The sequence below is a fragment of the Tarenaya hassleriana genome, unplaced genomic scaffold, assembly GCF_000463585.1.
Source record: "Tarenaya hassleriana unplaced genomic scaffold, ASM46358v1 Cleome18, whole genome shotgun sequence".
NCBI classification, from domain to species: Eukaryota; Viridiplantae; Streptophyta; class Magnoliopsida; order Brassicales; family Cleomaceae; genus Tarenaya; species Tarenaya hassleriana.
Genome location: NW_010965216.1, coordinates 1203494 through 1230763, shown reverse-complemented (window position 1 = coordinate 1230763; position 27270 = coordinate 1203494). Strand labels below are relative to the sequence as shown.

The window sequence follows — 27270 nt, the reverse complement described above, 5'->3', positions numbered from 1 at the left end:
TGCCGAGCTTTATCCATACGCCCCTGGTAGAGTTGATGCATTGGCTTGCAACCAAACAGAGGTCCTCGCTATGCTTAAACCCAATCCGAACCTGAACACGCTCGTCATCGAGTCTTATCAAGGTGCATTTTTTCCCATCTTGGCTGGCCGATCCTTCGTTCTCGAACATGGTGTCTATCTACTTGAGTGGATGCGGTTTTTGCCTGTCATTGCCTCCACTGGGTCAGCTGCCATCACTCAAACAACTAGTGATCGAGAAATTCGATAGACTGCAGAAGGTTGGTCATGAGTTCTTCTATAAAGAAAACGATCTTTCCCTTGTGTCGTTTCAATCACTGGAGACTCTGAGCTTTTACAACATGCCGAGATGGGAAGAGTGGAGCTCTCCGGATATTGCAGGCGGGGTTTTCCCATGCCTAAAGAGACTCGCCATCGACTCTTGCCCAACCTGAAAAGGGAGCTTCCAAAGGGCATCTCTCCTTCGGTAGTTCACATCTCCAAGTGCCCGATATCACATCCGATGGATGATGAAACACTGACATCACCACCCGGTGATTTTAAAGAATTTCTAATTGCTCAGTTGAGTTTTCTACGACAACAACGAGCTGCCCTACTCCAGCAAGAACAGATCATCGAAACTCGTCTCAGAGAACTTGAACCAACGAATTCTGAATCTCCAAAAGAAGGGTGATACTGAAACAGGTTAGTCCTATTCTGATGTGTGAAGTTATCGAGGAAAAACCAGAATCCATGTAGCATCAATACATCAAGAAGCCTTGAAAGAGACAGGTGGGTTTTTGTGTGTTTATGCATGGATCGTATTGTTCAAGTGTCAAAAACAGAAACCACAAATGCAGAAACCAAACTGAGAAAATATTGTGAGAGTTGTTGGCATGTATGGCTCAAGTTTCCGAGAAGATAACATCAGTTGCAGTTTGGTGTCAGACAAGTTGCAGTTAAAGACAGTTTCTGGTGGGTTATTTTCAGTTTATTCTGGTTAAAGTTTGAATTTAAGATTGTAATTTCTCTGTAACAACCTAGGACAGTTAGGTTACTGATAGATGTGAGTACTTGTTTCGGTGTAAAATGAATGAAGCCCGTTTTCTGAAGTAACTTTCAGACTTTAAAATCAGTCTTACCTGTTTCACTGAGAGGAACAATCAGAGTGCTTTGTGATTGTGAGGTATGACCTGAAAAGGAGTGACAGGTATGGCTCGGACAAGAAACAGAGTTGCGAGGCATGACCGAGAATACCAGTGAGATTAACAACAGTTCGTTATTCCCCAACCTGGAAAGAGATTCACCGGTTTCATTGTTCGGGTTTCAAAAGAAACGGATTACATTATCTGCAAAAATAGCAACACAAAGAATCAGAAACTACAGACTAAGTAGTAACTTCGAATGCAAATGTAGAACAGGTTAACTAACTATACGGACAACAGAAGTAGTATGCAAGAGGGAAAATCTCATCCAAAACCTGAGGTTGTACAAGTTAGTGTTTGATGATCAGTTCACTTACATTACAGGATTCAGCCCGTTGCCTTGATGTACAACCTGTGTGTATATATACGCACACGCTTATACATGCACAGGGGCAATTGTCATTGAGGTGAATCAAAGGGTAAGTATTATCAGAACCAAGAATCAGAATGCAGAAAAGTTGCCACTTGTCCGACCAGACATGACTTTCAGGTTCAAGTTGCTAGAAGACAAGATCGATGATACATTCACATCCTGAGAGACTTAAATGGAAAAGATAGCAGCTCATCCATCTGACTGAAGAATGTATCCGAGACCTCTAGATAAATGGCAGCACCCATAAAAAGAGTAAAGACAATCAAGAACCAAATGCTCCGAAAACTCCATTGATAACCGTGATAAACAGCGTCTCAGTCGAGAAACTTTCTCGAGGCCAAAACAGTAACGAGAATTCCAAAATCAGAAGCTTTTCCATGGTGTTTTTTCCAGTTACAGTACTGGAGATATAAGTGCTAAAAAAGAGGGGAAAAAAAGGTCCAAAGAGAAAATCACGGAAGAGATTGAAATGCTGCATCACCCTGTTCGTCGAAAAGTCTCTTCCGGGTAGTAAACCCTGATCAAGAGGGCATACATATCAAAGATTCGATCTCTTAGTCCGTTGATGGAGGGCGAATGATACGAGGCCTCACAGGTGTCTTTGAAGGGCTTACCCTGAAACCCGGAATATTTTCAGAAATGTTCAGATGTTTATGCACTGAAATTTTCAGATGATAGTGCTTATTCTTTGTAAGGGTAATTTCTCATAATGTGAAGAAAAAAGAGACCTGATAGGTTGATTTCCTAGGACCATTCCGCTGCAATTGAGTGCAACAAGTGCACATTCCGCCTGTTCATCCAAAGACAAAACCAGATCGGTTCTTGAGTTTAGCAGCGAAAAAACAACAGAAAACCAAAAAAACAAAAAGAAGTTCAAGTAAAGCTAAACACCCTCATTCGATAATAGCTAGCTATCCATCTGAACTGATCGGTAATTTGTATCATTACAAGATTGACGAGTGCGAGAAAAGATTTACGATATAATCAGTGAAAAACGTATCTGAAAACACTTGAACAATGTTCCTTTATGTGTTAGGACAGTGAAAAAAGAAGATGCAAGGCGAAGTTAACACAATTCAGACAGAAAGCTCAAGCCACTGGGAAAAAAAAAACACATGGGTTTGGATGATACTAAGTATGTACTTTGGTGATAATTGATGAGCTTACCATAGCAAATTCAACAAAAGCTATGCGAGTAGAATGCAACTGGTCGCCGAGAAGCCTCAGCCGAGATACCTGTAAAGAAGAGAGAGCATAACAATGTCATTGCTCTTGAAAAAAGGGATCCCGGTTACGTAATAAAAACCATATTTTGTCCCGAAAAGAGTAGCGCTCGGAAAGATTTCTGATCTGGGTTTGTGTTCTTACCTCACCACATGTTGATTCAAAGAAGGTTTTAACATCGACCTGAGATACCTGTGGTTATAAAAGAACCATCTTCATGGCCAAAACTACACGGCGAATAGATAGCATATATATATATATAGAGAGAGAGAGAGAGTGGAAAAGATTTTGTATAAGAAAGCATTACCTTCTTATCAATATTTGTGCAATAAATAGTTCTTGTGCACATCTCCCTTTCATCCTCGGACTGAATTTGATCCCGAAATCATTTTAGAAACAAATGTTTTCAGGGCTCGAAAACATTGTGAGAAACTTGTCAAAGGGGCAGTCATTTCATTGTATTTGTTTTGATCTTACCCTCGGGAGAAACGTAGGGTTCACGGGAAGGATGGCGGTTTTTGAAGGCAAGACCCTAACTGGGTAATACCCAAGCGTCGTCCCTCCAATGCTTAATGCCGAGCGTGCACCTTCTGTTGGAAACAAAATCTTCTGTAAGTGATAAATGAGTGTATCTACTCTGACCCTGATTTGGAATTCGACAAAAGGCTTTAGGCATCGAGCATCTAACACTTACGCTCATCGGCAAATTCAACAAACGCGAAGCGAAGAACGGAATGTGGGTCACCACAGATACGGCAATCAACAACCTTCAAAAAAATAAACCCGATGATGAGCTTATAAAGCATATTGTTCAGGACATCTGTTCTGAATCCATAATCAGATTCATGTTATATGTGACGTTTCTCACTGTCAATGTAACGAATTCGTCCAACTTTTTTTCTGAATCCATCACCGGATTCATATTCAATACGAAGATCGATTCAGCAATGAAATGAATCACCAGAGACAACTGAGTAATGCATGCATTTCCACTTACTTGCCCACAGCTGCTAAACAATTCAGCAAGGCTCTCCTCCGAGACCTACATTCGAACATTACGAGTAGGAACTTTCGGGTTACAACAATACACGTTTCGATCTATCTGAAAGCATTAGAAGGAGTTATGAACTTACACTCTGATCGATATCAGAAACATATACTGTTCGTTTGATGCTGTCTTCTCTCTGAGCCTTTGGAGCTCTTCCGGGTAATCTCCTTCTCCCATGGCCATAGTTATTTCTCCTCTGTTATATACAAACACTCAGATCATCAGTGAGAAACAAGATGAACATGCAAGCCAAAAATATTCATTGCCATCACTCAAAGCTGACATCTAACATCATCTAGATCCAAAACATATTACAAGAATACAAAGAAACAACTAAAGATCGTATGAAAACTGAAAGACTAATGGAAATGGATACAGATGATGAATCACTGACAAGCAAATCAGCTAAAAACAAGGTGATAAGCAACAAACATCGGCCACTTTTCAAACTGATGTGATCAGATTAGTTTATTACAATATTAGCCATATTATATATCCAAAATTTTCGATTTAAAAAAAAGTTTCAGAGGGGAGAAAATGATTACCCTTCTGTTATTGCCGTCCTTCTTGGTGTCAGAGTAAAATTCATCGCCAGATTGCTTCTTCGTGATCACGAAATCATCAGCCGGCAGAAGCTGATTGAATTTTCCCTCGTGATTGTTCTTCTGGTTGTAGTAAGAAGGGAAAAACTCCTTAGCCAAAGGATTCAGTGTCTTGAACATCGCCACAACGAGTTCCTGCATCTCAAGCTTGGATTTTGGTTTGATTTCAGATTCGGGTTTGATTTCGGACTCGGGTTTGGGCACATTTTCGGTTTCAGACTCGACGTTCGAGTTCTTATCATCTCCGACGCAACCGCCGTCGCCGATGATCTTGTCTCCGCCGCCGGTGTTGTTACAGACATCGCGGACATCGTCAGTGGGCTTCTCAGTAACCGCAGCCATTGGATCAGATTACCGAAAACAAAAACAAACCCACCAACAAAAAGTGACAAAAACTTACAATTCACCACAAAAACAGAGACAGAGAAAGGAAAAGTTAAGAACTTTTTATTCCTTTTATGGCCTCCCCTCGCGAAACTGAAACTTATAGGAGAATTGATCAAATAGTTGATGTCAGATACAGAAATGTGACGATTAATGGAGACCCATTTAAAAGTTGCACCCGGAAAGGAAACGAATCCCACAGATTAGACGTCTGAAGTGAATCTAGAGCATGCGGCGGCAAAATGGCGGTGGTTGTGGCGGTGATCCTGACGGTGGCAATGATGAAGAAGAAGAAGAAGGAATGATGGGTTTTGGCTTCCTTTTTGTCTGCTCTCTATGTTTTAGCCTTTTCTGCATACACAGACGCAAACTTCCATGAGTAAAAAAAAGCTTCGTTTTTTATTAGGAGAGAGAGAGAATGCGTCTAGAGAGAGATTTTATATTTTTTTTTGTTCTAATTATGATTATTTACACATAAGTCCCTATTATTTTCTTGCATCTCCACGAGTGTCCTGCAATTTATTTAATTAGTCAAGTAATTTGATCGTAAACGGCTAAAATCCTCGTTACCGAAGTTTAAATATTTTTTGGCTTTTCATATAACGTGGAGCTTTGTTTGAAACAGTTATCATTTGGAACAAAATCAATTTGATTTTTCATTTTAATCCACAAAATAAAACATATATATATATATATAGAGAGAAAGAGAGAGAGAATGCAGTAGAGCCGGTTATATAGGCAAATTGTTTTCGCAATCTAAGGAAATGGTTACAACGGAATTAAATGAAAGGGGCAAATTGCAAAACAAAAAGAGTACTTTATATCCACCAAATCTAAAAATGAAAAAAAAAATACATAATGGGAAAGTTTTTTATGCCTTTGAAAATGTCAAAAATGAAAAAGAAATATGTTTTTTTTTTCAAAAATCTAAATTAAAGAGTGATCGACTTGGGGTATTGGAAAGAAATGGTTATAGTATGATGTGTAATAATTGACAGTTACAAATTAACTAGCTTACATGTATATAAAGATCGAACAAAAGGAAACATATAAAATGAAAATACGAAATACCGTATTACAATTTTTTTTATTTTCCATTTTGAACTATACATTTATCCTTCGTAATTGCTTCTCTTCTACTCCATGGATTTCTAGGTTTGTTGGGATTCCGGTGACTTGTTATCTAATCCCTTTTGTTTGTTTTATTATTCCTTAGTTCTTTATAAAATTTATCTTTCACGAGAATTTACATTTTCAAAATATAATATTAATATATATTTAGAATTTTGGTTCAATATCGCCTTGGTTATTTTAGGGGGGTGAATTTTTAATTTTAATAAACTACACTTTTTATATCAATTCAAATTCCATTTGAATTAGGTTTTCATTGATAAAATATTTCTTTTATAAGATTTATTATATATTCCAATTTTTAGCTATTTTGTTTTTCCATGTGACTGATTTTAAAATCGACTGATTTGATTTAAAAAATACATATATCAAATCTTTTAGATAGAATTTAGTTTGAATATAATTATATAATAATGATTTTTTAGGCTTTATGATTATTTCTACATATATTAAGAATTTGTATTTAACACAATTTATTTTTATTTCAATTAAATTTGAATTAGACCAATAATTTGGCAGGTTTGCTTGAATATTTTATAATGATATTTACAATTATTTCAAATGAATAATAAATATGCAACCATGCTTCTAAATATTCTTGCATTTTCACCAAAGAAGAATATCAAAATTTTCAAAAGAAAAAAAAGAAAAAGCTTTGGAATATTAGTTTGTTGAGAAGATTTCTTGACGGGATTATGATGTTGTTTTCTTTTCGACAAGGTGATTTTTTAAATTATATTTTAAAAATAGTGGCAAAAAATTATATTCTTCTCTTTTTTCATAACAATATACTTCCCATATTTAAATAATATGTTGTTATATACATATATGTATTTCTATAATATATATTCGTTCAGTTCAATGAACAATGACATCAAAATCCGTAATGCAAGTTGACTTGACACGCTTTTGTTCGTTCACGGACGGGTCCCATTAGCAAAATACTTTTATCATATTAAACAAATATGTATATAATAACACAAATATATTTTTTTATGAAATAAATAAATTTTTTGATGAAACATAACACAAATATATTATTATTCCTTTTTATTTGTTTATTTATTTATTTAAGAGAAAATGATATTTTTCTACATAACTTTTTCCTATACGAACTTTTAATTTGAAAAAAAAAACTACACCAAATTATCAAATATGCCAAATTGATACACAAACTACCCAATTTAACTGCAATTTCCTACACAATCCGAATTGGATGTTAAATGTCCGTTAACTGATGACATGGCACGCCACGTGGCGTCTGACATGGTATGCCACATAGAAAATTTTGCCATATCACCATGCCACGTCGGATTTTTTTTAAAAAAAAATCCGAAAAACCTGAAAAATTTTGAAAAAATTTAAAAAATATATATATGCTCTTATATAAAAATCTATATACTCCTATTTAAAAAATATATATATACTCCTATATATATATTCATATCTATATACAAATACAAATATAAATATATATACTCCTATATAAAAATATATCTATATATATACAAAATAAAATATATATACGTATATATATATACTAACATCTATACAAATATATATACATATATATACAAACAAATATATTTATATATATACACATACACATATATAAATACATATACACGTACATATATATGTATATATATACATATATACATACAAAATAAAAAATACATATATATACATATATATACATATCCACATACAAATACAAATATAAACATAAATACTCCTATATATATATATATATCTATATATATCTATATATATCAAATAAAAAATATACACATATATACATGCATTTATACCAATATATATACATACATACATACAAATATATTTATATATATACACATACATATATATATAAATACATATATATGTATATATATATATATATATGCATATATATATATATATATATATACATACATACAAAATAATATATATATATATATATATATATCTACATACAAATACAAATATAAACATAAATACTCCTAGGTATATGTATACATAATAAAAAATATATAAGTATATATATATAGGAGTATGTATGTTTATATTTGTATTTGTATATAGATATGAATATATATGTATATATGTGTATTTTTTACTTTTTATTTTTATTTTATTTTTATTTTTTTCAGTTTTTTTCAGATTTTTTGTTTTGTTTTTATATATCTGTTTTTTTTTGTTTTTTTTTAATTTTTTGGATTTTTTTATATATTTTTTTAAAATCCGACGTGACATACTGACATGGCAAAATTTCCCATGTGGCGTGCCATGTCGGACGCCACGTGGCATGTCACGTCATCGGTTAATGGACATTTAACACCGTTTTCGGATTGTGTAGGAAATTGCAGTTAAATTAGGTAGTTTGTGTATCAATTTGGCACATTTGGTAATTTGGTGTAGTTTTTTATCAAATTAAAAGTTTGTGTAGGAAAAAGTCACATTTTAAATAATCCGTATAGGAAAATGTCATTTTTACTTTATTTAACTAGGTATTTTTCGTGTTTAAAACCAACGTCATTACCCGACTATATATGCTTAATTATCTCATAACCACGTTTTCTAGTATTCCAAAATCCCCCATGTCGACGAATTAACATATTTACGTTTTATTAAATTTTTTGTTAAAGTAACGAAATTCTTAGAGAATATTAATTAACATTTTATGAAAATGGATCGATTTTTTTTTAGTAAAGTAGTGACGTTTGGAGCATCCACGTATTGTTAGAAAACGATCCAAAATTTATGAGTATCGCGTGCCATCCACGTACCTTTACATGCATGCTTGCAATATAATAAGGATACAAAAAAAAAGTCCACGTGGACGTCAGATTACCATCGGTACGATACGACATCGTTCCGACAAGGTCAACAGTACCAAGTGGTCGTCTCGATTATTATTTCTGATTTTATTTTCGGATAAAAAAACATTATACTTTGATATTCAATTCAATTTCAATTTTATTGTTATTGATCAAATATTATTTTTTTCAAAATCATGGAAACACGGACACGCCATGAAATTTACCCCCGAATTTGATATTCGGAATATCACGTATGCGCTTTAACTCGCGTTGTGATAAAAGCCCATTTAGAGTTTAATGGGCCTTAATATGGGCCACATTAATATATGGCCCATTATCAGAAAATTGCTTTCCACTGAACTTTTGTCTACCGTAGGTATTACCGGACCCCGGTGGCCCAACCAATTTTTTTTTCCGATGAAATATTATTGGATCACGCCATATCTTATTTTCGAGAAAAATTTGATATACTCCCTCCGTTTCAGATTAATTGTAGTTTTAGGATTTTTCACATTTTTTAAAAAAATAGAAAAAAAGACACATATAACCTTATTTAATGATAAAAATAATGTTATCACTAATAATTTATTGGAATTTGGGAGGGATAAAATTGGAAACTATTGTAAAAAACTATCTTGGAAATATAGAATGACAAATATTTTGAAACATGAAAAATAAACTAAAACTACAAATATTTTGAAACGGAGGGAGTATCAATTATTCCAAAAATAGCAGAAAATATATAAATTTTAAAAATAAGTAAAATTTTATTAAAATGCTAAAAAAGATATATTTGAATTAGTCATTATCATTAATGTCACCATTGAATGAATTTAGCATCGTTAAGTCTTCACCGTCGGATTCTACCTGCTTATTAACGACATTAATGGTAAGAACCGATTTTTTAACTTTTGTTTTTCAAAGAATCATGTATTTATTATCATTATATATATTATCGATCAACAGATCATATATTAGTTTTTTTGTCAGTGATTGTAATCTAATTATGTCTTCAAACAAAATTCTATATGATATCATCATTTCCGCGGTGTTATATGATATATAATAATAAAAAAATTATATAATTCTAGAATTATCTCAAATATTCTAGACGACACAAAAAACAAACACAAACATCTGAAATTTTTCTTTTGTTATCACGAAAAGAATTAGACTATCCAATTTGGAATGGAATTTCTCTCTCTCTCTCTCTCTCTCTCTCTCTCTCTCTCTCTCTCTCTCTCTCTCTCTCTTCCAAGAGCATGTGCTTAGAAACGTCCTTGACCATGATGATGTATTTTCGACAAATGTTAAAATGTGGAAATATTTTATAGTAAAAAAAGAATAACATAGAATTGACCACAAATAGTACGTGAAACACATTTTTATGGCCTGTCCTTTTCATCGATTCCATTTGTTTTTCTCTTCTATTTTTCTTCAGTTTATTGTATTGAATAAAACATATATATAATAAATAAGATAATATCTTCTTTCTATATAGTCATTATTCCATTCCTATGACAATGCTTATCTAACTATGTACGTGTTTGTAACGCATTTGGTAGCCAAAAAAGAAAAAAATCGATGATGTTTTGCATGAAAGAACAAAAAATATCCATTAATATTGTAAAATTAAATTTTAATTACAAATAAGCGATAATTGATACATAATTAAAAATTATGGCAATAATATATATATATATATATAAACATGTGCATAAATGTTGTACAAAAGTTCGTTACTAGTATTTTCTATGGTCAATTACCTGCCATAACAAGCACCAATGATGTTGCTATTTTTTGCTGTAATAAAAGATAAAATATGTGTCATCAAACCAATGGGAGGTGATAGTCCAGAATTTTTTTTTTTTTATTTTTAATTTTATGGAAAAATTAATAATAAAAAAATATCTAATTATTACATACATTGCATTGAATAAATAAAAGGTCAATTTAGACAGATCCTAACAAAAAATTGAAGCTTTTTAGTTCATCAAGTGCGCGGTCGGTTATATGACCGTTACAAACGCGTCGATCACGTTGGACACGTGGCGACAACCCTCGGTGATCAAGACACGTTTTCTCCGACGTGTCACAGTCTTCCGAAATATCCAAGCGACGACGTGTCATCAGCTTAACGGTACCGTACGTTTTGGCGGCAGGTTTCACTTTCACCCGTTTTTACTTTTGTTTTTCCATAATTACACATCAAAGTGAATAACGATATATAACCATACACGCCTTTTCTTTTGTCCACTTTCGGTTTTTTTTTATGCTTTCGTGATGTCACCTGTCTAATCTTGGAGAAAATAAACGAGATTAAAACAAATTCGTTACATTTAATCATTAATATATTGAAAAGGTACAAGTTTAGTTACATACAAAATTCATTAGATATTAATAATATCTTCGTTTTACATTAACAAAAGAATTTTAAAAATAGTATTTGATGAGGACACGCGCTATCGTGTGTATATATATATACACAGTTGAAATTGAGTTATTGGATGTGTTAATATTGTATTTTTTTCATGAAAATTATATGAGATGGTTTATGAACAAAGTTTTAGTATTGTGTTCTATTGGATATAGTTACAAAAATATTGTTGATATTTTGCTACTCTTTTGTAGATGGACCGATGAAGGAAAGAGATAAAAAAAAATGGTCCGGGATATGATATCTAGGGGTGGACGTTTGTGGATTCGGTTCGAAATTTTTACGGTTCGATTCATGAAGGTTTATTCGGTATTCTAAAATTAGTACCGTATATTATTCGGATCGATTTGGTTTCGGTACGGTTAGATTTTGATTTTTTGTTGAAAAAAATAGATTTTCTTAAGCAAATTTCTATTTTTCAAAAATTTTATAAAGTTCGGTTCGGTTTCGGAAATTTAGTTCTATACAAAATATAACGCTCGAAAACTTTAAATGATACAATTCAAAAAAATACCGAAATTTTCGGTTCGTTCGATTCGGTTTTTTGAAACCGAACCGAAAAACTCACCCCTAATGATATCCACCAATCCAAGGTTATTAATTAGACATTTTAATTAATGAAATAGACACTTTATTTTCTTTGTCTCTTTTTGTTTAATTTGGAATCTTTGAACAACCAGATATTCAAAGACGTGCATTGATTGGACAACACATATAGTAGAATATATAAATATTTTATATATATATATATATATAATAGGAAAATGGAGGTGGGACAGAAAGAGAAATTTGATTGGATGAGTTTATAATCATAATGCATGAGTCATATAAGGAAGTGGTGAATGTCTATGTCTGTTATTTTACGCATTTCTTTAATTATATATAATATTCCTTTGTCTTCTCCCAACGAGAACAGTCGGACCAATGTGGACGTTCTGTTCCTTTATATCTTAAGTTAATTAAATCTATCTTTTTTTAATGATATAAAAAATTACATACACAACCGATTATATGAGGCATCCACATGGTATTATTATTATTATTATTATCATTATGATGATGATGATGATGATGATGATGATGATGATGACTTTGAAAAATATCTGACATAATTAAATGTTTTGTGCCTCAAAACAGAAACAACACACATGTCTTAGTGCGAGTAAACAATGTCTGGATATTTATTCACTTGTGGAACCTAGCATGAAGCATCATGTTTATAGTGGCATGAAAAAAAATAATGAAACCCAACGTCAGTGCATCATAATCCAAAAGAATATATATATAAGAATTTAGGGCTAAAATGTTATAGTAGATTATTGTAAATTTCTTTATAAAATTTTAAAATCAGAAAAATATGGGTAAATACAATTATTATCATAACACATAACTAATTTAGTGTAGAATAATTTTCTTCTAAACTTGATAAATAACAATATATTATATAATCCAAATTTGGTTAATCTAGTGGTAAAAAAAGTATACAAAGTGTGTTTTTATCCCAAATTTGAATCCAAACGTGTGGAGGGGTATTCGTCCGAATTTTTCTGATCTTTTAAAAGATGTAATTGGATTAAAGGTACGATGAATTTACGGATTATAGAAAAATAATATATTATGTTAATGAAATTATGAAAAGGACGTACTTCCCTTAAATAATTGCGCTTGTATAGTTATTCTTAAATAAAAATTCTAGAATCTACTATGTTTAAAATTATTATATCATTATAATATTTCTGTCTTTTTTTAGAAAAAAATTGACATAAATAATACAGGAATGGATTGATTCATGAATAGTTTAATGCCTTAAAAGTGGAACAACTTTAAATAAAAGCCTTCAACCTCCAATAGCTTCTATTGATTTATAAATACATACAATCTTTGATTAATTTGCAATTGCTATTAAAAAATTATATTACCAATCCGTATCATACCGTTGTTATTACGAGAAGTATGATTAAATAAACAAATCAATATAACAATGATAAGGCTCCCAAAAAAAAATACTATATTAAGAAAATAAACGTCGGAAAAATTACCAAAAAGCCACTCACGACTGTGTGTGGTATTTTAAAAAATAAGTAGATTTCATTACTGTCATTATTGTTGTTGTTGTTGTTGATGATGATAAATGAATTAGTTTAAATATGTAGAAAAACTTTAAATTTTAGAATATAATAAAAATATAAATAAGTTTATTTATTTATTTAAGACTTGACCAAGTTTTGAATGCTTAAGTAATCTCTTAGATCATGCTGATGAATATAAAAAAATAATAATAAAATAAAGCATTTATTGTAATAATAATTAGTGACATCCACGAGCTCTACACAGAAAAAAATGCCCACGAGTATGGTATGAAGCTAAACTTGCATGATTGTGGACCGGCAATTGCGCTTATAAAATTTAATTAGAAAGTTAGGTACAAATATTTGTATAATTAACAATACAAAAAACTAACTAACCCCAAAAAATTAATTAATTAATTTATACTAAATTATTAATTATCATGGTGCTGTGTTGTGATTAATGGATGTAGACACGATTTTGGATTGCATATTTGCAATAATCGATCGATTAGTTATATAAGGGATAGATATAAAAATCTATTATTGGATATATATATATTATATATATATATAAGGGATATATCTAAAAGCTATTATTTGATTAGTAATAATACCATGAGAAAAATAGAACACCTCAGTTGATTTTATGGAGACAGATAAAATTAATATTAGTTTTGTTAATTTAATATAAATTAGTTTACATAATTAAGATTAATCTTAATTAGAGTTAATGTTACCAAACTAGATCCAGCTATAGATAGAGGAAATAATTCATTCTAATAAAATATAGTTAGTAATATTAAAATGATCATTATACAAATTTCAGTAGAGAATGTGTTCTTTAATTCGTTGGATATATATATATATATATAGATTGTCAAAATTGTTAATGGTTTCGTTGAATTGAACCTAACGTGATAATCGAATTTTGTAGTATTATTATTATGTTATATATCCATTATTATATACGGAAATTTGGACCGATCGAGATGTCAGGCCGTTAAAATTAATAACGTCCAAATTGAAAACGTACTACTTTTGATTTTAAATATGATCTTATCCAAAGCTTTTTATATGAGCTTTCACCGATTCTAAAGATAATACTTTCATTTGCCGATGATCCTGTTTAGAATTATCCCGTACGTACTTCAGATAAATGGTTAATTCAATTATATCTTTTATAATATGCATAATATAATATTTAGATTTAAATTAAAAATATGTATGTAGATAAATAAAAAAAATTATCACTTGACGTTAAATAAAAAGTTAATATAAATTTCAATAAAGAACATTTCTATATTTGTTTCTAATTAATTAAAAACTAGCTATTTTTAGGACTTATTTTAAAATTAAAAGTAACTATTTTTGGATTTATTTTCTAATTAAAAAGCTTTGGCGGATGCAAATTGGGGAAGAAAACGTAATTCCAACTACATAGCTTACTCTCGATTCTGATATTAGTCTTAACTTTGTTACATGACACCCAGTTACCAAAAAATAAAATTACTTTATAATAACTACATATTAATCTACATTTTTTTATAAAAATGTTTAACTTGACCTATAATTCTGAATTAGATTATTTAACCTGTCATATTAAAAATACAATAATACGTGATTAATTTGTATTTAGTTAAGTGAGTATTGAAATTAGTATAACCCATATAATTATATGTGACTCCATTCGTTTAGTTTTATAACCCAGATACACGTCACCTATATATATCTATATTATATATATAATACACGCGTTATGTTATGCTTATAATGCTGAACGCCCATTGGTCGGACGGCGCTGGGCTTTCGGCCTCAGGGAGCTTTTGTAGGGCCCCACAGACAGAGATTTGACAATGTGGGCCCATTATCACAAAGCAAAAGCCCATTTCGTTTTATTTTTTATAATAATTTATTTTTTTGTTATATAGAAAAAATAACATTTTTGTAGTTATTGTCACTATTGTTATTGAAGTGGGTAGTGCTAGTTTTATCATGTGCAGCCTTTTTTCTATCTCCATGATTCCTCACCCCTTTCAAGTTTCAACCCAATAACATGGGAAATGGGAATAATTCCTACAAAAATTCTAAAAAAATATCAAAATAAATAAATATTCCGTTCCAAGTTCCAACCGTAATCTTCTCGAGTCTTGGACCAGGGTTGGAAAATAACTTGAGTTTGGATAGTCTAGTGATAAGATAACATGCAAACTATATTTTTATCACGTATTCAAATCTAAGGGTAGAAAAGAATATTCACTCGAATTTTTTTAGTTTTCTATGAGACATAATTAGATTAGGTAATGTTTCAGAATAAAAAAAAACAAATGGAAATTAAATAACCCATTGTGCCAATGAATGTATACGAGGACCTCTCTCAACTCGTCAGGCAAAGTATGCTCCAATGGAAGAGCGCCACGTGTTCACAGAGAGGCCAAACCGCCACGTTCCCAATACGTAAAATCTGCTTACCATTTCGTTAATGGATGGACAGATTCAGTTATAATATTTCAAAATGGAACATATATATATGTGTGTGTGTGTGTGTGTGTGTAATGACTGATTTAGGAAAACTTAATATTAGATTATTATTAATAATACAATTAAGAATGGGAAAAAATTATAGTTTATTTTTATTGGAATACAAATAGACGAATATTACTTTTTATTAATTTTATATGAATTAGTTTAAATAGAAAAAGACAAATTATAACAGGTAGTCTAATCCTAGATTGTTATATTTTGCAGTATGTTTTATGGCTGTGTTAAACGTATAACTTTCCGAGATATTTAAAATTAGAGTAAATTGTTAACATAATTATATTAGACATAATTTTGAAATTACTTTTACGTCATCATTATCATTTTTTTAATTAAAAACAAGATATGGAATGTATAATATCCGACGTCATATAGAAATTAAATGCCGTGAAAGGAAGTTTAAAAGAGGTTATCAAAGCTATCCATATGACAATAAATACTTTTTCCATATTAGAAACTGAATTCTAAAAGTCACAATTTCATGAAAAAATAACACATAAATACTTAATTTTTTACAAAAATATCAGATAAATATTTAAACTATAAAATTTTCATATAAATTAATATCTTAAGTTTTAAAAGATCCTACATAAATATCTAGAGTTTTGAAAATTTCTCATATAAACCCAAAATTCATGTATTTTACATATGTATTTTATGAGAAATGCATGATTTTTGGGTTTATGAGAAAATTTTAAAAATCTAGATATTTATGTAGGATCTTTTAAAACTTCAGATATTAATTTATATAAAAGTTTTATAGTTTAAATATTTATATGATGTTTTTGTAAAAGTTCAGATATTTATATATGATTTTATTTATTTTAATCGTGATAATTGTTTAATAAATTTAAAATTAATGATATCTTAGAAATATACCCTGTATACATATATGTGACCGATCAAAATATGTAGAAATATGCAAGATTAGTCATCGTATCTACAAAAAGTATTTATTTTATACTAATTCATATATACATATATAATATTATGTGACGATATGATATATGTGATATTATAGTAAGGTATTAATTAATTACCTCATTATATGGGGATTAGAGTTACATAACTAACTTGGCATGCACAATTGTCGATAAAATTAACATGAATATGTCTAATTATTTCATTGTGATATTAGTGGTTGTGACTCGTGATGCACATGTGGCAAAAAGAAATACAAGTGGTAACATCAAACAAAAACAACAATAATTGTGACAATAAAAAGCAATTTAGGACAAGATGCATGATCAACTTTTAGCGGTAGGATACATACATACATACATACATACATACATACATACAAGGATACATACATACATACATACATACATACATACATACATACATACATACATACATACATACATACATACATACATACATACATACATACATACATATATTGTGTGTGTTATTTACGTTTGAATCGTCATCCACAAAACAGAAACGCAGCTATATAAGCAGGCAATATACGAGTCAACACCTATCTATTGATGCATTATTGAAATGTGAATTCACTTCTAGAATGCATTTACACACACACGTATCATGTTATGTGTGTGTGGGAGACATGCGTACCCATGCCATGCATATATACAAATATATGCTCACAAATTATAATATAATCCAATTATTCAAGTGAATAATTGACATTTCCCCTTTATAAAAATGATGATCTTTTATTCAAAAAATATTAACGAAAGGTACTTTACAATGCCAGTTAACTATTTGGTTTTTCCACCGTTATGATTATCGTTTCCCAATAGTTTATATATATTGATTTGCCAAAATTTGTATACGTGTATATATGTATGTCCAATAATACTAGTTGTATTTGTTGAAAGATTAATATCCATTATAACGTATGTCCGAAAGAAAATAAATGGAATTTAGACATTTTTTTTCTTGTTCCAACAAATGAGAAAAAGAAAAATGGAAAATATTTTTCAAAAAAAGGACAAATAAATAGAAAATAACTTGAGTTTGGATAGTCTAGTGATAAGATAACATGCAAACTATATTTTTATCACGTATTCAAATCTAAGGGTAGAAAAGAATATTCACTCGAATTTTTTTAGTTTTCTATGAGACATAATTAGATTAGGTAATGTTTCAGAATAAAAAAAAACAAATGGAAATTAAATAACCCATTGTGCCAATGAATGTATACGAGGACCTCTCTCAACTCGTCAGGCAAAGTATGCTCCAATGGAAGAGCGCCACGTGTTCACAGAGAGGCCAAACCGCCACGTTCCCAATACGTAAAATCTGCTTACCATTTCGTTAATGGATGGACAGATTCAGTTATAATATTTCAAAATGGAACATTATGAAAAAAGTATTCAATTAAATTTTGGTATTTTTCAAATTAGATAGAAAGTTCGATTCTAAACGCGTCGGACAAATTGGAATTCCACAAGTAAATTCCGGAGAAATGGCTACATAAGCACATGTGTTGATGCAGATGTCAAAGGTGTGACACTATAAGTTCAATTATATGCACAGTATATATGTTAAGAGTGTATAATTGGAGCACATACCTGTAATCTGGTAAATGACACGTGTCGTAAACCCAATAGGGAACAGTGGAGCCTCCTGATCTAATCTATATATAGAGTCTGACATTAGATTTTTGTTTTTTTGGACAAATTTTTGTTCCAGAATCATCGTATTATTGAATCCACTTCGTGTTTCTTTCAATCCTATTCACACGAACAGGATCATGTCGTGTTTGCTAACGAAAATGTGTCTTTGTAGGAATGTATATATGGGGCCATAGGAGAAAAACAAATCATTATTCGGATTTACTAGAACTGAAATTAACTTTCGTTTTTTAATTTTATATAAACATTTAGTATAAATTAGTTTAAATAATCAATAATAATTTTATTGATACCGGTACGAGATCAATGTAAATATAACGATGCACGTATGCATGTATTTTCTAGAGTGGTCAACTTTGGAAGTTAAAACCTTTGGTGGTTCAATTTTTTTATTGCAGCAAATACTGATATCAAATGCTAATATTTGAATTCTAAAATTATATTATCTGTAATTTCACATTTTATCGTATTACCGTACACATGATTTTTTTTTTGTGTTGAATGAATAGATATTCATTATGTGTGTTTTAGATTATTGAATAAAAATGAATAAAAAATATATTGAGAAATATTTCAAAATTATAGGCTACGTCGTCTATATTACACATATAGAGATTTTATACAATGTTTAAAAAAATGTGGAAATCGTGAATAAAACAAAATTGTATTTAAGAACGCTGAGAATTAATAAACCGAAAGGTAAGACCATAACTAACGTTGCGTATAAAACGCTGAGAAATTTAGACCGTTATCAAATTTATTTACTCTCTTTAACTGGCTTAATTCGCAAAAAAAAAAAATTATAATTATTCATGTGTTTTACACTCATGGTGCCCGATGAAACAAATGAACAACATACCAACGATTATAGGTAAAGTACATGAAATGAAATTAACAAAATAATACATACAAACTAATATATATTAAGAAAATAATACATACAAACGAAAATATAAATTACGCGCATACAGTACACGTAAATCTGTATGTATTAATGTATGTATCTATGTATGTATGGATGCATAAACTAATTAAAAGTAATACGATATAAATAAATACACACCATATTCTCGTCGGAAGATGAGGTGTCGCAAAACTGACGTGGCGATAACTTATAATATATTATTTAACTATTTGTTTAATGAAAATATAAATTTAAAGAATGGATGGCATGATCGAATCAACCGTTAATTTTTAATTGTGTCATCAATGACTCTATTCAAAGCAGACAAATCCCACTAACGACTTTCAATTTTAATTTTTTCTTATACTTTAATTTTTTTTTCTTATTTTTATTTGTCTACGTGATGCAACATTAAATTGAAAGATATGGTAGTTAAACCTATGTTGTACGGAAAATTTTTTAACACGTCTGTTATTATAGCTATATTAAATGCTTCTGTTTTAGTTAATTAGCCTTTGATCTAATATTGTTTCCATGATTCTATTATATTTCATATTATTTTATTCATATATTTTTTTTAAATATACTCAGTTCGGATATAATGTTTAGAGATGTATCAAATGAAGTTATAAAAAATCTTCGACATAATAATAATAGCCATATTAATAAACCAATTTCGTGATTCGCGTGGTTTGTCAATATAATATATTTTTTTTACGTGTCAATATAATATTTCAATCTATCGTAACGGAAAATTCGGATTTCATCTCTAGATTGACATGATCGAAAATACAACGAATAAAAAAGAGATACGAAATTGCAAATTATATTAATTAGTAATTTTGAATTCAATCTAATGAAAACAAGAGTATTATTTACTCACGTGACAGATGAAAACCAATGCCGCCGAGTGGGATACCGAATCGTAACTTGTCCCCCAACTTAGGAAGAAACCAGTTATTATTATTTTATTTTTGAAGGTTTCTTCTTGGTGTAATTTTTTTTAATGGATAGTGATGTAGATAACACTTATCTCACCACCAATATATTAATCGGGGTGAGTGTTTCGGTCCCGTTTTGAAAAACCAAATCATATTAAAGTAAAAATTTCGATATTTTTTTCTAATTATATATTTTTTATAAAACCGAATTTTCTATAATCGAAACGAATTCTATAAAATTCCCGAAAAATCAAAATTATCTTAAAAAATCTATTTTTTTTTTAATAAAAACCGAAATCGAACCATATCGGAGGCAAAACCGAACCGAACAGAATAGTATACGGTACTAATTTGATATAATTTTTAGAGTACCGAATAAACCAATCTCGAATCGGATCGCTAAAATTCCGATCTAAATTCTGAAACGCTTACCTCTAACTCTAATATTAATTAGTCCTCTATTAATTTTATTTCTAGCAAATAAAATATCAATCATGTAAATATTTCAGATGACTATAGTAATATTTTCTTATTCCACAATTATTTGGAATACAGAATAGAGTAGGGATGAATTTAGCATGTGGTATTTCGTTGTAATTTCGATTTTGTACTGAAAATCCTAAAAATAATTAGATAAAGAAAAGGAAGTGTGAACCCGATGGAGAATAAATAAATAATATATGATGAGCGCGTTGGAGGGGAAATGAAAAGGACGGTGAGCATGAAGGAGAAAAGGCCACGTGTCCAGACAGAGATAAAGCCACGTGTCACAGCGGAGGACTACGTTATGAGGCCAAAACGCGGGCTGAAGACGTGTCCTTTACACTCAACTCACTAAAGATAGAGAGAGAGAGAGAGAGAGAACACAATGGTCCAATCGGAGGTTAGAGAGAGAGACTAAGACCTCGTGAATGTGCATTTTATTATTGTTATTATTATTATTATTTATAATGTATTTATTTGGTTACGCCGCACAACGTAAATTACGTTGACACGTTGGTTTATTGAACAGTTAAACAAAAAAGAAACTTTAATGTAAATATCGCATACCAAACATGGACAACAACAGGTCTATTAGAATTGTCTCTTTGGAATAATATATAATTTTATTTAAAAATATTTTCAATAAAATTTGAATCCAAATCAGATAAAAGAAAAAAAAAAATAATTGATATAACTCTTACAAAACTTAAGAATAAAACAACCAATGGAACACAAAATACCTAACACTATAAATAAATAATTATCCCATCTAAACTTTTAAATTATAACATCGCATTAATTTTAAATTTCTATTACAACGATCTTTATTACTTCAGCTGTACTTATATAGGAATATAAACTCTGAAAGGAAATATGCGCATCGCTCAATCAAACTCCTAATCTATTAACATCTTAACAATAACAAATCCAACAAATTTTAATCGGAAAATCAAAGCTAGGTCTTGAAATTTTAATCGGACAACTACTTGTCATTTCGTTTCTTTTATAATAAATTCAGTTCATATAAAAATAAATAAAATATAAATATATTTAAATTAATTAATATATTTTTTTTAAAATGAAATATTTAAACTAAAGAGTAATTCAGTAAAAACCCGAAATATCCAAAAAACATAACAAATGAAACATGATATTCAATAAATGGAAAGTGAATCAAACCACACACTTGGAAGGTTTGAGACTCAAGAAAGAACACAACGACCAAAAAGACAGGAGGGGGGGAGAGTTTTAAAGTGTGCAAAAAAACTTTGTTTGAATGTTTTGTTTTCCACTCACTCCCATCTCTCTGTCTCACTGCAACACGTGGTAACCCCCATGGGCCCCACACCCCCACTCCCTAACACCCTCTGGTTTATATATACCCTCCAACTTCATCTTCATCTTCATCTTCTCAATCTCTCTTCCCCATACGCTTCAGACGCACACCCAGACAGTAAAAAAGAAACAATTTTCCAGGTTGTTGTCGGAAAAACACAGTAATGGCTTCGTTATCGGCTACTGCGACGGTGTCGAGGAGATGGCTTAGTAGTAATCATCAGCCGCCATTCTCGTCGAGCTCTGAACTGGGTTGTTGCTCAGTACCCATGACTCGTACAAAACACAAGCCTTGTGCTTCATCTTCCCTCCACTCTCCCTCTATTCTTCCTTTCCCTAAACACGACACCTCTTCGTCTTCTTCTCCTGTTGTCACTCCGACAACGACGAAGGAATCCGACAAGGAGCTCAATCTGTTCCAGAGAGCGGCAGCGGCGGCTTTGGACGCGGCGGAGAGTTTGTTGGTTGGTCACGAGAGGAACCACCCGCTCCCGAAAACCGCCGACCCGCAAGTCCAGATCGCCGGAAACTTCGCGCCGGTGGAGGAACAGCCCGTCCGGAGGAATCTTCCGGTGGTCGGAAAAATCCCCGATAGTATCAAGGGAGTGTATGTACGGAACGGAGCAAACCCTCTTCACGAGCCGGTCGCTGGTCACCACTTCTTTGACGGCGATGGGATGGTTCACGCCATTCGGTTCGAGGACGGTTCGGTTAGCTACGCTTGCCGGTTTACCCAGACGAACCGGTTGGTCCAGGAGCGTGAATTGGGTCGACCTGTTTTCCCCAAAGCCATCGGAGAGCTTCACGGTCACACCGGAATCGCCCGTCTCATGCTCTTCTATGCTCGGGCTATGGTCGGTTTAGTCGACCCGACCCACGGAACCGGCGTGGCTAACGCCGGTTTGGTTTACTTCAATGGCCGGTTATTAGCCATGTCGGAGGACGATTTGCCGTACCATGTACGAATTACTCCGACCGCTGACTTGAAGACTGATGGTCGGTACGATTTCAATGGTCAACTCAAATCCACCATGATCGCTCACCCCAAGGTCGACCCAGAATCCGGCGAGCTCTTCGCGTTGAGTTACGACGTTGTTTCAAAGCCTTACCTGAAGTACTTCAGATTCTCGCCGGACGGGACGAAATCGCCGGACGTCGAGGTCAATCTCGATCAACCCACGATGATGCACGATTTCGCCATTACAGAGAATTTCGTCGTGATCCCCGACCAACAGGTCGTTTTCAAGTTGCCGGAGATGATCCGAGGTGGATCTCCGGTGGTTTACGACAAGAACAAGGTCTCGAGATTTGGGATTCTCGACAAATATGCAAGAGATTCTTCAGGAATAAGATGGATTGATGCGCCTGACTGCTTCTGTTTCCATCTCTGGAACGCTTGGGAAGAGCCGGAGACGGAGGAGGTCGTCGTGATCGGATCGTGCATGACTCCACCGGACTCCATTTTCAACGAGTCCGACGAAAATCTCAAGAGTGTCTTGTCTGAAATCCGGCTGAATCTGAAAACCGGTGAATCCACACGCCGACCAATCATCTCCGACAGCGAGCAGGTCAACCTCGAAGCAGGGATGGTTAACAGGAACATGCTCGGTCGGAAAACGAGGTTCGCTTACCTCGCCCTCGCAGAGCCATGGCCGAAAGTCTCTGGCTTCGCCAAGGTCGACGGGGGAGCCTCTGTTTCTGCCGTGTGACGCTTCGCCTGAGAATCAAGAAGACGACGGCTACATCCTCTGTTTCGTGCACGACGAGAAGACATGGAAATCGGAGTTGCAAATAGTCAACGCCATGACTTTGGAGCTCGAAGCAACGGTCAAACTTCCATCGAGGGTCCCGTACGGATTCCATGGGACCTTCATCGGCGCCGGTGACTTGGCGAAGCAGGAGTGATTTCCGACGCATACGGAGTATGTGGCGCGTATGTTTATGTGTATATACGTACATCTATATACGTATATAAAGGTTTCTAGAAGGAGGGTAGTGGATTTACCTGTGGGATGCTCTGCATATACGTCCCCGGAATCTGCTCCTCTGTTTTTCCTTTCTTTTTGAGGTTCCGTTCCCCTGTTTTTGGGTTTTGGGGTTTCTTTTGTTAGTTTTCGTTTTTTCGGGGTCAATGTATAAATGTGGAAGATGTTGAGGGACCAGCTTGCAGCTTAGTAGGGTAGCGTTTGGAGCTCAGCTGGTTTCTGTTTATTCTTTCACTCGTTAATGTTGGTTTATCTTAAAAATGCAAGTATATAGAAAATTAAACCCAAAATGAAATATACACATATGTGTATATATATATATATATATATATATATATATGCATTTATCTGTTATTTATGAATTCATGTCTCTAATTATTAATTCTTTATTACTGTAATCTAGAAAACCAAACAAGTAATTAAGATAGAACAATTAAGTTATTTATTTATACGGTAAAAGTACAATTTCACGCATGCAATTCTAACCAACGGTCCAATGGGAGGAGAGAGAGAGAGACAAATAAAACTTTATAATTGCTATATTAATTAGTTAGTCAATTTTGCATTTGCATTTGCATGGAAGATGTATATATGCATGTGGTCAATTTCAGCAACAGAATCTAACATTATGCAGTAACAAAGACAGGGGAAAGAGAAACGAACGAGTGAAATCAAACCACGTAGAAAAATGCTATATAAAAAAAGAAAAACTTTACGCATGTACCTGTATATACATATATACGTACGTATATAGTTGGACATGACTTCATCGAATTTACACACTAAAAAGATAAATTCCGATATTATTACACGTCGTTTTCATGAGCTTATATAGAAATAAAATGTATTTTATAGAGGCAGAACCGTATTGGTTGATATATATATCAGTGATGATGAGTGGCAATGCAGTGGAGACCAATCACAATTAGTGGAATTCTGGGTTAATTAATAATAATAATAATTTCAAAAAGAAAAAAAAAAGAAAGATAACGTGTTTGTTTTCTTCAAATAAAAATTTTATAATATTAATTTCAATGGAGACAATATGGTTGGTTTTGGATAATATATATTACAGAATTAATTTTGATAGCTAGGGTTAGTCTTTTTCTCTTTTGCTTTTATTTATTTATTTAAAAAAGTCAACTTTCAAAAGGGATTTCTCTACCGTGTACTAATTAAGATTAAGACGATTCCAAAGTCATTGGCAGACAATGATTTACATGCTATGATTTGTAATCGTATCACCTTTAGTTAGGGACAAAAAAACACTGTTTGTGTCTTTGAATCCTCTTCCCTTGATTAAGGAACATATGATGTTATTGTCTTCTTTGAGATTGAGAAACACTCTTTAAATCTTATCATGCATTTTTTTTTTGGTTGCAAAACTATATTGATACAATTAAGGACGTATTTAGAAAATTGTATTATCAGAACACTTATCACAAATAAAATTAATGCTAAAGTTTATCAATTTTATATGATTTAATATAAATAATGAAGACTAATCTTAATGGAATATACGTCAATGCTATTAAGTTAGTTCCACCCAAATCTTTTTTTAAGAATTTGGAGAAGGCATACTAATATTGAAACTAGAAGAAATGAGAGAGGAAATTCACCATCTCGAAGTTTAAATCCATAAAACAAAGATTATAAATTGAAACGAAAAGAACAAAAATGGAACTTAGGCGAAAAAAATACGAACTTTTCATCGGATATGTTAGCCACGAGATCCTTGTTCTACATGTAGTATTATCTAATCATATATACGACAAGATGGGTTTGAATTAGAAATATTGAACCGCCCATGAGTATTTTATTATAAGACGAAACCACACATGAATATATAATCGGTAAATAATGTCACGTGTTGGAGTTGCATAGGATAAGGGGAAATGGGGCAAGGGGTGTGAGCAAAGGAAGCACCAAGCATACGTTCCATTTGCCGATTCTTGAGGATCAAAAGCACATTCTTTCATTATTGGCACACAAATCACAAGGATCCAAATAAGAGAGAGAGAGGAACCCTAGCTAGGAGCACCATGAAAATGTCAAAAAGAATTATTATTATATTTTTGTGCAACTTGCATCTATACGTGGCGGGTCTTCTTCTTCTTCGTGATTTTTTTTTTTGGGCTAATTTTCCACTATCTACCCTTTTTTTTAAAAAAATCCACTCAAAATTCATGTTGGAATATTGTGTTGTCTCCATTATTATTACCACAAACACAAAAAAAAAAAAAGAGAGAGAGAGAGAGAAAGGAGATAGGAATCTTTTTATCCCATCAATCAAATACACATTCTCAATTTCATCATGTTGTTGTGTACATTGCAACGACCACTAAAGCATCAACGGTTTCCTCTTTTCACTAAGTTCTGACTTTCTAAGTATGTGGAAGAAGTTGTGTCCTTTTCTATCAACTTACTTGGTTGGTCTTGGCTCCTTATAAATCTCAACTCGTATATATATATATATATATCACCTTGTTTCGGTTGGACAATCAATGGAGGTTAAAAAAACGTCAAAACCACGTGGAATTAGAAATTAAACACATAAGTTATCTGCATCAAAGTTGAATTCAAATTATTCTATACATAAATATCAGACCGGTATATAACATTAGATCATGAGGCGTTTAACGTTTGTCTCGTCCCGAATTCGAACCATTAAATTTAAAAAAAGATATTCACATGAATTTCAGTTACCCAAAATATTAGGTCACATGTCCCGATGCTACTTACTAATTTTTGTCGACTCATCTCATCTTTTGGTATATATATTCTAATAGTATATATATGTGATTGATTGCATAGGCGCATAAGATTTCGATTAGCTGCAGCGATCATCACGCTTTGATTTGTCAAATTAAGCAACCTTACCTTAAAAAAAAAATTGATTTGGTTAGGAAACTTATACCAAAATGTTGTGAAACTTAGTAGGCCAAGTAGGAGTAGTTCAATTAGTTTATTGGATCTTATTCTGAAATGGAATAAATATCGAATATACGGTGGCAATGCATTAGGAGTATAGCACCATATAATTGATAGCGGTCCACACTCTATGATTAAAAATACAAAGGAAATAGGGTGAGAATCTATTGGAACCAACAAATGAGTTGTTCATAACTATTTACCCAAAGTAGAAGGTGACCTTTTCCCCAACTCAACGAACATCCTAACCTCTTTCCC

The 27270-nt window shown here is 32.0% G+C and overlaps 3 protein-coding genes across 3 annotated transcripts in view; 2 read left to right on the top strand and 1 right to left on the bottom strand.

Annotated features, from left to right (window-relative positions):
* The window catches only part of LOC104810593 (putative disease resistance protein At3g14460), a 3714-nt gene extending 2581 nt beyond the window's left edge, over positions 1-1133 (top strand). The window contains exon 3 of the mRNA XM_019202209.1: positions 99-1133. Coding sequence (XP_019057754.1) covers positions 99-452 — 354 coding nt within the window. The 3' untranslated portion in view covers positions 453-1133. The remainder of the gene's footprint in view (positions 1-98) is intronic.
* Positions 1134-1842: 709 nt separating this feature from the next.
* Positions 1843-5223, bottom strand: LOC104810411 (polyadenylate-binding protein-interacting protein 9). Its single transcript, XM_010536702.2, has 10 exons — positions 4393-5223; positions 3933-4043; positions 3797-3841; positions 3494-3566; positions 3277-3389; positions 3107-3166; positions 2944-2991; positions 2743-2811; positions 2304-2365; positions 1843-2190 (listed from the first exon to the last, which is right to left on the bottom strand). The coding sequence occupies exons 1-10, from the start codon at positions 4789-4791 to the stop codon at positions 2130-2132; spliced, it is 1041 nt and encodes a 346-aa protein (XP_010535004.1). The 5' UTR covers positions 4792-5223; the 3' UTR covers positions 1843-2129.
* A 16944-nt stretch (positions 5224-22167) lies between these two features.
* On the top strand, positions 22168-24364 carry LOC104810410 (9-cis-epoxycarotenoid dioxygenase NCED3, chloroplastic-like). Its single transcript, XM_010536701.2, has one exon. It carries the CDS (start codon positions 22261-22263, stop codon positions 23803-23805), a length of 1545 nt encoding a protein of 514 aa, XP_010535003.2. The 5' UTR covers positions 22168-22260; the 3' UTR covers positions 23806-24364.
* Positions 24365-27270: the final 2906 nt, after the last annotated feature.